Genomic DNA, 14,375 nt, shown 5'->3' on the forward strand with positions numbered 1-14,375 from the left:
TCCAAACAAGTTAAAGGGGAATTGAAAGCACAAGAAGAGAGTGTTCTCCAAACTGCCAGAAGGAAAGCAAGTAATCACTTAAAAACTGATTTCTTTCATACATATCTTCTTCCATACAAAAGACAGAACTAGTACAAATCCAAAGAAGGAACTATGCTGATGTATTAGATTCACTGGAAAGCTGCTGTTCTGCACCAGCTGAAGCATCACACCTGTTAAATGTGAAAGTCAATGCGTGCTGGAAGTTGTGTGCTTAGTTCCTCACCGTGCTGGATGCTGTGCTCACTCTACTTCAGGTGCCGCCCAGCGATCAGAAAGAAGCAGGTAGGCACCCTTCATATATCGTTTTTAAGTTGGGATGTCCTAAAAAACCACCACTGAACTGCCCAAAGTTAATAGAAGAAATTCAGACATTTGTAAAGACAATGCACCTGAAGTTCTTGTTTGTACCAGACACTGGTCAAAACCAAGAGCTAACCTAAACTGATGTTCTCATAAGACAGATCACCTCCACAGTCCCTTGTCTTCTCTTTCCCATTTCACTTTTTTGCTCTGGGCTCATCTGACACATTCTTCCTTCGTACGTGCTCTCTGTTTTCCAACTTTTCATTCCCTTTTGGCAAGCACCAGTTAACCAGAGAATACACAGGCAGCTTTAGGACTCTTAGCACCAGGCAAAATGACATGCCTCGACACCTGGTGTAACTGTACAACCGCGACATTTCTACCATCCATCTGACGAGGGATCTGTTTTGAACAACTAGGATGCAGTTTTGGTTTAGCCAACAGGGACGGCATCACAGTTTTGCTTGCCCTGGCCAAGAAAGGCCTGTAATACACAAACATTTAAACAGCAGTCAGGGAAGGCATCCAAGCTTTCAGGAGCAGATAAAAATCATCCTTAGGGCACTCATTTGGATAGATCTAATGTGTGCAAATGCGGCCAAAACCCAAAACAGGGAGAGAGTTGGTTAACCATTCAGCACAGGAGTTCAGAAAGAGATCGGCATCTGACTATGCAGAAATGAGAATGATTTGAGAGAGGGGAAAATTACAATGTTGTATTTGCTTAAGAAATCATTAACATTATAATTAGCATGAATAATATGAATAAATTACATGAATAATTTGGTTATATAACATTCTTTTCATAAAATAATTCATGTCCTTTTTCATTTTTTACATTACTGAAGCCATTACGCACCTTGGCACGGGGCTACCTCCAAAGGTAACGCTTGTCGGTCTGTGTCAGGTACGCTCCAAGCGTTCAGAATGATGGAACTGTATCTCATAGCTTAATTTTAAAGTGATTCTGATTTTCTTATTGCTACAGTAAAACCCCTGGAGTCTTATAGACTGCTGGCTGCCTACACACTCCATCTGAAGCGCGCTGCATGCTGCGTCCCTTATCTCTCCCTCCGCTGCTATTACTTGCTCTTGGGGTGCGCCCTTTGGAAAGAAAGCCCTACGAAAAATTTAGTATCGTTGTGATACCAAAAGGAAACCTCAAGAGACAGAGCTCCTAATCATCGGGGATTATTCCTACATAACACCCCAAGTACACTTTTTTCCCCTCTTCAAATTTCCTCTGAAATTTGGGGGTGAAACAGGAAATTCCATTATATGCAGTTATGGTGATAAAAATATACCTGCGTCTTTCTACTGGGGGTTATTTTCAGCTTTGTTGTACACGTATTTTCTGCTTATTTTCTTGTTCTATTTTATATGCAACTATTGAACTGCTTTTCCTGTTTTCTCACTAACGCAATCATAGTTAAAGTTACTTCCATATAAGCTAATAAAAGTGCATCTGCTTGGAAAATTTGTGGAAAAAAGTCTATAGATTGTATAAAACATATCAGTTTGGTTTTAAATTGTCATGGCAACACTGACGTCTTCAACTTTAAATGACAGAGTTAATATTTGTGGAATGCTGTACTCATAGTATATTTTGGGAAGCTGCAATAAAGAAGAATAAACTATTATTTTAGAATATAAACCTGAGTGACATATGAATGCATCTCCTCACATTTAAATTCATTAAGCATTTAGCACTTATTGTTTACACCAGAGTCACCTCAGAAAACAGACTTTCTGATCTCAAATAGTGTTTGCTCAAGCCAAACCAAGGCAGAATTTTATCATGTTAATTTTATTAAAACTCCTGTCTCCCTACGACCCCAGACATCTGAATTTGTAGGTTTAGTTCAACATATAATTCAGCATATAGGCATTCCCCAAACCTATCATCACAGTGAAATAAGTAAGATTTTAAACACATAGTATTAAAGGATTTTAATATATTAACGCACAGAGTGCTTTTAAGGCCTATGTTTCTGACAGGAAAATATTATGAATCCTGCTGATGAGCAGGGTAGTCCAGGGCTACCTTGGAGCAGCAGAAGCCAAAAATAAACAAAGAGTAGAGTACTGCTCAATGGTTAGGCACCGCACTCCTTCTGGCTTCAGTTATTTGAAATGAAAACTATAGGTTTTGCTATAATTAGTTATTAGGACAAAGAAAACTTTATATGCAAGACAATGAAATTAAATGTAAGCCAAACAAAATACCTTCACCACTGAATGCTGCTATTAAAAGTGCAATTAGCATTTAACCTTAGAGTTATCCCTGGACGTAACTTAAATACCTAGAAAAGACTGTCCTGCACAAGTCTTCATTTGCAACATATCTTCTAATTTTAACATAATTCAGGAAAATCGCCAAATGCTTATGCAGTCATTTCATAGCAACTGCATCTAACAGTTTCTTCTTTTCCCAGGTTTTCTTTCTGAATCCAGCTGTCACTGCTCTTGATTTGTTTCCACATGCAGGAACAGCTTTGCCTTTGTGTCTACACAATATACACAGAAAGTTGTTTAGTGCATTGAACTGAAATGTAGCGTAACGCAGAACAAGGTGTTTGAAATTATTTTCTCTTGGGTTTTCATATTAATTTTTTTACAGCAAACCATGCACATGCGTTAAGTAAATGTAAAAAGCAACAGTGCACCAGAGCTTTTTTAGAGTTTTATCGTGTCTATTAAATACTGTGCTGAATGGATTCACCATGTGAAAAAAAGAGAAGAAAAAGCTTCATTACATAATAGTAGCAGCAGCAACAGTCTGCATTTTTCACATTACCTTTTAAAATGTTTCTAGACTATTATTTTGGTTTATGGTGATGAAAATGCAAAGCTGTGCAACAGGCAGGTTGGCACAGCAAGTAAAACTGATAAGGCTGAAAGCAATTTTCCATTTTACAGACTTCAGAACCAAGGAAAGGCAAATTCCCTTTTTGCAAACCTATAATACCAGCATACCTCTTTACTAAATCCATAAATGAAGGTCAGCATTATTAATATAGTTCTGTAATTTTTTATTGCTTAGGATTACTGTAGAGGTTTTTTAAATAAAATGAGTTTATGGCCAAAATTTAAATGGTGTGAAGAACAATACAAATTAATCTTCCTCACTTTCTTTCAGTAAAATGTAATCAAAAATTAAAAAAGGACTTAGAAATCATGCGTACAAATGGAAGGTAATTACTATTGAGGTAATGTTCTAGAAATCAGCCTCTATACACCCACAAGCATCTATTGACATAACTGAAAGGATTACATAAGTCTTAACAGCATGAATTTGGGAAAACTGAACTTCCTAGAACAGTCAAGGACAGAAGGAACTACAGACACGCTACTTAAAGCTCTCAGGAGCGAAAACCTAAGACTTCACATTCATTTTGTACTCTAAAACTGGCAGGGGAAAAACAAAAATCAGTTTTCAAATGTTTTGTTGATGTTTTTGTATCCTATAGTCATGCTTCTGTAGCAGTGAGGATGCAACCTGCTTTACAAGCTGTAGAAAGAAAACAGTAACTTCAAACAGTTTGGTTTTTTTTTTTCTTTAGGCATAACACTGAAACATGAAAGAAACAGACTTTAAGAACTGCTTTTTTCCATATATCAAAAAGATAAAGGTTGGACCAGATGATCCCTGAGGTCCCTTCCAACCTGGTATTCTATGAATGTATGATTCTATGAAGATTAGTGTTGTGGTTTTAATTTTTGTTTAAAAAAAGCTTTTCCACCACTGAAAATTAAATATTTGACACTTTTTGATGCATGGGATGGCTGTGGGAGAGGCTGTATTTAAAACTGCTTGAGACAACTGACGTCCACATCAACCTGCTGTGAACAGAAGCCAAAAAGTAACAGGAGATAAGATCCTCAAGCACAACAGGTTTATATTGGAACCATAGCTAGAAAAAGAAGAATGGGCAAAAGAAGTATGATAAAACAGAATTTGCTTTTCATCTAAATTTAAAACATAGGCTCAACAGGCAAACAAATGGCAAGGAGATGGCATATTTCCTCTATTTGATCTCATGGAGCTCTTGAGAAAAAGAAACTCTACAGGTGGGAAAAAGACTTGTAAGGACAAGTATGGCTTGACCATCACAGACATTAAGTCTGTGACTCTGAGGTGGGAGTCAGGCATGAGATAATGTCATACAGACCTTCATTTGCCAATGGCATTAGACAGAGATCTCACGGATAGAGATTTTGGGTATATGTACTGACAATTCTTACAAGTCTCACTTAAGAAAGTAAATCCTTTTATGAATGATATCTTTCTATTTCAACATCCTCATCTCCCTTTACAAAAATGCAATTATGTGATTATCTTCAGAGACGCATAACAACTAGGCTGTATATCATTTGAAATACCATTAAAAAACTAAATAGCAGGAAAGTAATACTCATGTGGAGCAGGCAGCTCAGCATTCAGCTGTGCAAAAACCAGAAAATATACTGGTGTGTCTTTCTCCTTCCATCCCCATTTGTGAGAGTGGTGCCCACTTCCTCTATCCTCAACAGCCGTGAGGCTGGAATTTTCTTTTTGGCATAGTCTGGGAAAGCAGTAAAAGCCCTGGGAAAATCCATGAAGGAAATAATAGTGGTGTAGTCTACATGCTTAGTGGTAACCACAGCTGACCACAGCCACAGCTGGATGGGGAATTACACTGCTGGCTGGTCCAAAACATCGTGGGAGTAGGAGCAAACACGCTGCCCAAGACTGAGGTGATGAAGACAGGGAGGGTTTAGCCTCCTCAGTTCACAGCAGTAAATTCACATCGGGTTAAAGGTGGCAATAAGGCTGACCACAGACTATAACCAAAGAGCTGTAAGGACTGGAGAGCCACCTTGCTGCCAGACACCAAACATGCACTGCACTGAACAAGATACAGACAATATGGAAAAATAATCTGATTGATAGAGAGATAGACAGACAGACAGCTCTAAAGATAAGAAGGTCTAAACAAAAAAAAGTCAGATGCATTTGGCTATATCATGGTAGCAGAAGCTCCTTAAGTTTGTAGCCTAACTTTTCTTTTCACTTGGCTGAGCAGCCAGCAATTCCAAGACAACTAACAAATGCCACGGATTAAAACAAATAACCAAATTGCTTTTTGGTAATTCAAACAAATGTTCGTTTGATTTCCGTTCAGACAAAAAGAGGCATCCAACTGAACCTAAGGATGAGCTACCCCTCAAACATCCATTTTCCTGCAACTTATGTTGGCATCAGATTTGACATTAGAACTTATGGAAGTAAAAACAACACCGTAATGAGAAGCAATTGTGCAATAGAGATCTTTAAAGAAAGGTTGTTTATACCCTATATACCCTATATTTCATTCTTTAAAAGCAATTACCTTGACTGCAGTGGATAACTTCTATCCCAGCAGCCACACCCAAGAAATCACAACAACCACTCAACAAAAGCAGTTCAGAAAATGAAATTATTCAACAGAATTTAAGGGATAGGATCTCCCTTCTCCCATTCTAGGTAGGATATCATGTATAGACTTTCAGCAGTTTCCTCCCACTGCTCTTCTGAAAGATGACAGATTCATTTTTGTGGATATTTTTTCCACTTCTCAAATGAAGGCACAAAGAGAAAGTAATGTGTATGTGTCAAATTTGTGTACTATGTTATCAAACTAAAATTGACAAGAGATATGGTTGCTAGACTTCCTGATGGACGTAAAAATACCTTAACGAATCCACTTAGGAGAGATACAAGATTTTTTTGAAGATTGTCTCACTGAGCCCCCATATCATAATGCAGATACTCTCTGTAGTAGAGGTTTATAAAGTACATAAAGAAACCATCTGGAATATCTGTGATCACAACCAAATTTTTCAGACTGCTGCCAACACTTCAGCACTAACACTGATCTTGCAATGCTGTGAACAAGAATGCCTTCTACCTAAAGACATGGAAAACTCAGGAAGCCTAGGAGACAGTTTCTTAATTTAGGATCAAGAAACAATCACCATCTGGGGAAGACCATCACATTTTGTGCTAACAAAAAGCTGGAAATCACCTGTACAGAAACTACCATTTCAGATTTTAATGGAGAAGAAGAACTGGCATCTATGATGCCTCTTTTTATGAAAGCCAAACAAAAATACTTTCAAAACCTAAATGTGACATTGCATGGCACTGGAGGACTTTCAGTACCATGAATTAAGATTTGGACAACTAAAAATCTATTGCAACAGATTCCTTTTAAAGCCAAAAGAGAACAACCTCATCTGGAACAGTAACTGACAAAACCATCTATTTTGAGCACACGCTCCAGCACACTTAGCTAGTAAATAAATCATATGGCTCAATCTTAAAATATTAGTAAAGAGCCAGCTATTCATTCAAGAAGCTTGTTCTAACAAAATAATGTGATGCAGTGCATCTTTGACTCATAACAAAAAAGAAACACCATACACAGCATCTGACCCAAAGCTTACTGAAGTCAGTAGGAATTTCAGCGCCTTCACAAACTAAAATAAAGCAGTTGCATACGCCAGGAAACACAATACATTATTCTAACATTACTAAGAAATTTTATCCTTAAACAAAACAAACGAAAACAATACCAAAAAGGAAGAAGCTTTTAGAGTGAAACATACTAAACTCAGCTGCTCACTCTAACCCAGAGCGATCATTTTATGTTGCAAAAATCAATCTCCAGCAATGGCTAAAATGTATGGGAAAAAGCATTAAAAAAGCACATAGAACTGATGCTTCAGCTACACACTTGCAGCTCTCGAGCATTTCACCGAGCAAATCCTGAGCCAAAAAGCCTATCTCAGGCTCCCTATTTAATATTTACCACTGAAACTGTACTTCACAAAGCCGCTGCATCTTTTTTCCTCCCACTCGCACTTAAGGCTTCCACAACATCACATGCTCTACAATGCGAGTTCTACAATTTCCTTCTTCACTGAAAAAAAAAAAATAAAACCCCACCAAAAACCAAAAACCTCCTTTGTGTTAAACTCCGCTGTGTGACCACTTCAGATATGAGAAACAAAAATTGTTGTTTTCTATTAAACTTTTACGCTAATTGTGTGTTCTAGTCTACCAGCTGCCTTTTTGCCCTTGCCCCCAGAGTGACGAAATGTTGCTGATTTAGGTTTTCTTCAAATGGCTGCCAGTCTGTGCCTGTGACCACAGGCTACGAGCTACGAGCTCGTAGAATGCTACGAGCCTGGGTAGCATTCAAGCTATGGGTGCACTATAGTAGCCTTATATGTTTTAAATTGGTCCAAATTTCCTTTTTTTCACAATCCCCAAAATTCTGTTTCTCTTTTTAATCCCACCAGCACCCAGACAGTGTTTGCAGACTCGCAATGACTCCCAAATCAAGCAGTACCAGCCTCTTGTGGTACATGCACAGTTACGGCTTCACTCAGCTTCACGATTACCATCATTTTGCATTCATCAACCCTGACTTTCATCTGAATTTATTGCCTCGATAACTATGGTGGGATCTCTTCCTCCTTATTTGAGAGGTCTATAGCATAATCTCCTGTGTCTGAGCTAGACATCTTAATTCCTTTTATACCCATAATGTCTTTCAGATGGCATTCAAAATAGGACAGATGACTCACACCACTAAAATATGTACGTCTCTCCAGCAACCCTCCAAAGTGAATCTTCAAGAATCGGTTCAGATGTAAATTTCACAATGTTCGAAAAATCCCATCTTTGTATTTTGAAATTCTACAATTTACAATGACCTTTATTTTTAACAGTCCTGAATAATTATGTAACAATAACAAATTGTCAGGTCGTAAAGTATCCCTTCCTTCAGATGGTTTATGCATGTCTCGAACAGAAGAGATTCCTGATGAATCCACTGGTAATTTCCTCTTATAACAAAAAATAACCATTTACTCCTGCCCTCTGTTTTCTTTTTAAAGATTGCCATTACACATATCATCTCCTGTTCCTCAGGGTGAATGAAGATGACACTCGGCAGTTCATAGTTCAGCACTTCTCACCTGACTTCTTTTAGACCACTTAAGTGAGGACCATTCGCTTTTAGTCACATGTTATTATTCATCTCAAATTCAAGTGTCTTTTTAAAATAATGAGTTTCTATAAATTTGAGCCAAAATTCATTTTACTGACACGGTTAACTTGAGACAGTCTTCCACTTATTCCTTGTAAATAATAGCTCATACAAAAGAATTGCTCTGACCTCATTATAGAGGATATTAATACAAACAGTTCATTAGTTCTTCTGGCGTGCACTTATCCTTCCTAAATGCTCTAATTATACCTTGATCAGGTTTTTTCAACACCACATTCCTGCAGGCCTCTTGCTTCCAATGACTTTAACTCCTAGTTTTATGCTTTTAGCAAACTCAAAATAATTAAAGTAATTCCCTCAAGATAATTTTTCAATCTTTCTTATCAAAGCTTACTCCTAAGCCTGCTAGGCTCACGTTCTTTTCCATTCTCCTTACCTGGAGACAACAAGTACTTTTTAAATAATAGTTGGGTTCTGGATTTGATTTTTCTTTTAACTATTTTTATTTATTTTACTTTTAAGTATTACACCGGTTTTGAAGCAAAGTTTTATGCGTTTGGGTTGGGGTTTTTTTGGAAGGGAAGGTAAAGAAGGAAATCAAACACTGGCAACAGGGCATGTTCATTTAACTGGACACCAAGGGCATCTTTTTTTTTTTTTTTTTTTTTTTTTTTTCTTTTTGAAGATGCCAGTGGGAGAGAACGAGAACTACCAGAAGCAGCTGAACAAGAAGATGCATAAACCACACTAGTTTCTAAAGTTCTGGTAATCTCTTCAGAAGAGCTTCCTGCCAGATGGCTTATTGCATCAGGTTAAATATTTTCTACTGGGCACTATCATGGCTTTTCTGGTTCTTCCAAGTATCACCTGAAGAAGCAGAATTTTAAAAATAAAAATAAACCCAACCAAAACCTACTCTGCAGGATCTCGTCTGCCTTCTAGATAAATGGAAAACCAAGTTTCGTCTGTGATGATATTAATGCCACGCTAACAAGCTTTTTCAAAACCTGCTCAGTGGTACAAAAAATACTGGAGCAGTGACCTAGTAAAATCTGAGGCATGCTAGAGAAACTGCATGTTGTAGCTATTGGAAATCATCTCTGTCAAACACTTCCATATCAAGCACAGAAAGTATCCTTTATTATTCAGTTTGGGTGACAGAAATTAATCATTCATTTTGCACTGCAGTATCTGTCTGTGAACTGGACGCTCTTTTAGTGGAATCACTTATGGAACCATAACGTATAAATCTGTGTGGCCTACAAGTATAAATTATCCAGGACATCCTGATGGAATTTCAGGTAGTTCACTTCAAATCTCAGTGATTCTTGTAACTTCTTGACCGAAGACGTAATCTAAACACTAAGAAAATGCTGCTTTTATTCATCACTAATTTGGGGAAAACCTGCTTTGTACAGCACACTGTAAAAGCGTTCACCTCAAAAGCATGAAATTCTACAGGCAAAATAACATCACAATCACCTCTATGAAGAAACTGAACGCATCAAATTTCCTACGTGCGTGCACGTTTCCATCACTTCAATAACATCTACCAGGACGATCTTACAGCAGACTTTATTATTCAAGACAATCAGAATTCTCAACCAAAAGCAACATACCTAGACCACTGAGGCCTCATGTCCTACCTAATATTTTTAATAATAAAATGCTTAATTAAAAAGCCACACATATGACACCTTACCTTTGACGCCATACGCATGAACAGTGAGTTTTGATCCTCTGCTGTTCTCATCTTCTCATTTTTGACCAAATCCTTCAGGTTCATACTATCATCATCCTGAAAATACCTTACTCTTTCTTTATCTACATGAGTAGGGATCTGGAAACAAACATATTGAAAATAAGTATCAGCCTAGTGAGAAAGATCAACTATAAAATTCAGATTCTAATAATTTCAACAAGTTTAAACAATCATGAATCAAGCTAAGACATCTGAAACAATTGGGCTTGCTGCTTCATTTGGCCTAAGGGAAATGACATCTTCCCCCTTCTTCAATTGCATCAGTACATGTAAATAAAAATATAGCCTCTTCCCACAATTGCTATATCCTGTATATGCTTAAGCTGTAAGAGCTACAACATTACCACTCAGGAAAGACACACAGTAATTCACTGAAACAGTTAATCAGCTCACAAAAACTGAATATTCCAAAAAGTAATCTCCATTATTTACGGAAGCTTTTGAATCATCAAGTTACAGACGCTACTGAAAACTTGCATAAATGTGGTACCTCTGCTGGGAAACGTTGCCATCTTAGACAGAGTGCACAAGAAAACAGTTTGTACTTTAGGGCAGGACTAAACTAAATCCTGAAGGAACATAGGAATGGACATTAACATAAAGCAAGATGGAATTTTCCAAAATGGAAACAACAGGAGGATGACATCCAATTCCTCACCCTCTTGTGCCTTTCACTCCCCCACAGCAGTGTCAAACTGATTTGTCCTGCTAATCAAGAACGTACTTGCTAGAAATACGAAGTATTGTCATCTCTTATCCCAAGACGACCAAAATATTAGTTTATTTACTGTTGCAAGCAAAACAAAGATTAAAACACTGCTCCAGCCTCCAAGCTTCTCACTGCTCCCCAAAGTACTTTGTTACAAAGATTAGGTCATAATTTTTATTATCAGCAGTAGCAGTATTTTTGATCAGGAGAAAAGCAAAGGAAACTTAGCCACTGAGACCTGAGTATCTCAGTAAAATCTTTCTTATTTTGGAAATATTCACCTCTTCTAATCTTCATTATTTACATAACTTTATGTAATAAAAGCTACTTGACTAAGAGACTGTGATAATTTGAAAAACTCACTTTTCCTTGAATGTGCATTTAAACCAGCCCTAAAGTGATCCCTAGGGAAGCGCAGTCTGAAAATAAACTTAATATATGCTTAATAAATATGTACTCTAACACTTTAATTACAATCATCTTCCGAAAGGAACTTTTTAACTACCTGTTGACATTCTGATAAGACACTCATATTAATTATGGCATCATAAAGCTACAAAATCATTTCAGAATTACACTCCAATATGCACATCTTTAAAACTTACCATCTGTCGCTTTCTCCGTCCTCCTTTTGGCTCCTGTGGTTCAGTTGGTGCGGTCACAGGCCATGCCCTTCCACTTTGATCTGTTCTGACAAGGACCACTTGTTCATCTTCTTGACGGCTTGAAGCCTGTGTCAGGTTTTAAGATATGTTTTAAAACAGATGATACAGATAAAACCAAAAGAAACACCTAATCCACACTAAGTAAACGTTTAAAATCCTAAAGAGTAAATAACAAATTCTTTACATTTTGTATGTTCATTATAATTCAAAGCAGACAGTATTACTTTACACAAGGTATTCTTTTCCACATTCAAAAAGAATAAAATATTAAAAATACATTCAGCTAGTTAAGTGCAAAGCTAACAAATCCTTTCCAAAAAGAAGGAAGTTTGTATTCTTGGTCCTTTCTCATAACGCTTCATCCTCAGAAGAAATACAATGCTTCTGAAGATTTAAAAAGGTGATATTGAATTAATATACAACACCACCAATATAACAGCATATTCCTGAAAACCATCTGAAAAGCTGCAGCATGTAACCACTTCTGTGCTTTTAGTGGATTGGGGGTGTTGGGGTTTTTTTTGTATTTTTTTCCTTTAAAAACCTGGCTAACAAACTAGCCAAAATGTGAGCTATCACTTTTCAACACATTCCATTAGATCAGACTTTTGTTTCCTCCACTGCACCTACCACCAGTACAGATCACTTTTATCACAATGTAATACTGAAAATTTTTTAATCTTAATTCTAGGATATGCAGAATAGGCAACACACAGCTCAACACAAGTATCTCTCCCTATGGTGAAGAAGAAACAGATGAGTAGATGTATATTGATTATTTAGGTCAAATTAAATTACAGACTGAGGCAGAAATGACAACGTTTAAATCATCTGTTTGTGTGTTGAAAAATATGGAAACAAAACCAAGCTTTTACCTGATATACACCAAATAAGTCATTTGCCTTTGGATGGCAAGCACATTCAGTCTCACATGAACTACACTTGTACTTAATTCCTGCTTCTACATACCAAAAAAAATTTGGGAATCATGAGGAAGGTATCTTCTAAACCTGACTAAAACAAGCTCTTTAAGTGCAGGAGATGCGAGGTGAGAGGAACACACAGGACAAGGCAACAAAGGAAGCTTTCATACATTTACCCTTGGTCCTCATGGTGGAATGGAGCCACCAGGTCACCTGCTGGAAGAGCAACGTAGTAGGGCACAAGCAATCCAGACTTCAAATGCAAGTCGCATTGCAGTGGCACAAATGCTGAACAAACTGACTAGCAGTGTTGCTCTACTGAATTTTCTACTCATAAAGCTAATAAACCAGCCTGATCAGGGACGTGGAAGACAGCAGCTGCCTTGGCTGCAGCAACCACAACACAGGGGAGCTTAAGATTCTAAGGCAAGTGAGGAAGGCAAGTAACAGAACAAAGAAAAACCCCTGGATTATAGGAAAATGGACTTCAGCTTATTCAGGGATCTGCTTGGCTGGATCTCATGAGAGATGGTCATGAATGACAAAAGTGCTCAAGAGAGCCGGTTGATCTTCAAGGACAACCTCCACAGAGGATAAGAAGGGTCCGTTCAATCTGGTGTTTGCCTAAATAAGGAACTTCTAACGAAGCTCAAAATCAAAAAAGAATCTTACAGAAGGAGGAACCTGAGACACGTTACCCAGGAGGACCACAGAAGCACCTTCCAGGTATGCGGGGATAGAATTAGGAAAACTACAGCTGAAGCTGAAACTAGCAAGAGATGCAAAGAACAAAAAGAAGGGATTTTATGAGCATACTGGATATCTTTCTACAAACAAGGACAACACAGATCCACTGCTGAAAGAGAGGAAAGACCTAGTGACAAAGGACATGAAAGAGGTTAAGACAATATCTCGCCAGTCTTTACCAGCAAGGTCTGCTCTCGGGCTTCTCAGGCCCCAGTGCCTAGTAGTAGAGTTTGGAGGACAGAAGTACTATCTGCAAGGAAAGAAGGACCAACTTAAGGACAACTTAACCAAACTGCAAACATGCTAGCATATGGATCTAGATGGGATGCACATGTTATGCTGGACAAGAGGTCTCTCCCTATCACAGCTAAAGATTAGTGGTGACTGGTGGATGCCCCTGGAAACAGGTAAATATATACAGTAACCTTCAAAAAGATGAAGAAGAAACACCTGGGAAACAATAGGATGACCACCCTCACTTCAGTCCCCAAAAACTTACAGAATAATTCCTCACGGAAACCCCTTCCAAGCACATGAGCAAGGTGACTGGGAACAGCCAACATGGATTTGCAAATGGCAAATCACACCTGAGAAATGTGTCCTCTGCAGTGAGACGTCTGGTTCAGTACACAAGGAAAGTACCAGGGAGGCTGTTCACCTTGAAGTTTGCAAGGTTTTTAATGCAGTCTCATAATATTTTTGTTGCCAAATTGGAGGGATATGTAGACTGCAAGATGGGTGGGAAATTGGATTACCAGGCTGAAAGAGCAGCTGCCGATACTTCAAAGTCTGACTGGCACTACTCGTAGTTTAACTAGCACATTGTTACATGCCATTCTTCAGGGACTGATCTCTATCAACACAGCTTAATTCAACACCCTGGACAACAGAACAGAAAGTGCTCTTGGAAACAAATTTGTGGAGACACCAAATAGGTAGGATGGGGACATGGCAGATAGACTTGAGGGTAGGGGTGCCATTCAGAGGGAACTTAATAACCTGAAAAAACAGGCTGACAGGAACCTCAAACAAATGCTAAATCTTGCACCTGGGGACAAACTCATGCATTGGCAAAGGTTGAAGACAGACTAGAGGGCATCTTGAGAAAAAAGACTTGGGATCCTTGGCTGACAGCACGTCAAAAAATGAGTTTGTGAGCCAGCTAATCACATCCTGAGCTGCGTT

The 14,375-nt window shown here is 38.1% G+C and overlaps 1 protein-coding gene across 2 annotated transcripts in view; it reads right to left on the reverse strand.

The window, feature by feature from the left end:
• CWF19L2 (CWF19 like cell cycle control factor 2) overlaps window positions 1-14,375 on the reverse strand; it is a 78,223-nt gene that overhangs the window by 16,622 nt on the left and 47,226 nt on the right. For both annotated transcript variants that reach the window (XM_063330296.1, XM_063330306.1), the window contains exons 11-12: window positions 11,461-11,586; window positions 10,087-10,224 (exon numbers count right to left, since the gene is read on the reverse strand). In XM_063330296.1, the coding sequence (XP_063186366.1) occupies window positions 10,087-10,224; window positions 11,461-11,586 (264 nt within the window). The remainder of the gene's footprint in view (window positions 1-10,086; window positions 10,225-11,460; window positions 11,587-14,375) is intronic.

The sequence above is a fragment of the Chroicocephalus ridibundus genome, chromosome 1, assembly GCF_963924245.1.
Source record: "Chroicocephalus ridibundus chromosome 1, bChrRid1.1, whole genome shotgun sequence".
Lineage (NCBI taxonomy): Eukaryota > Metazoa > Chordata > Aves > Charadriiformes > Laridae > Chroicocephalus > Chroicocephalus ridibundus.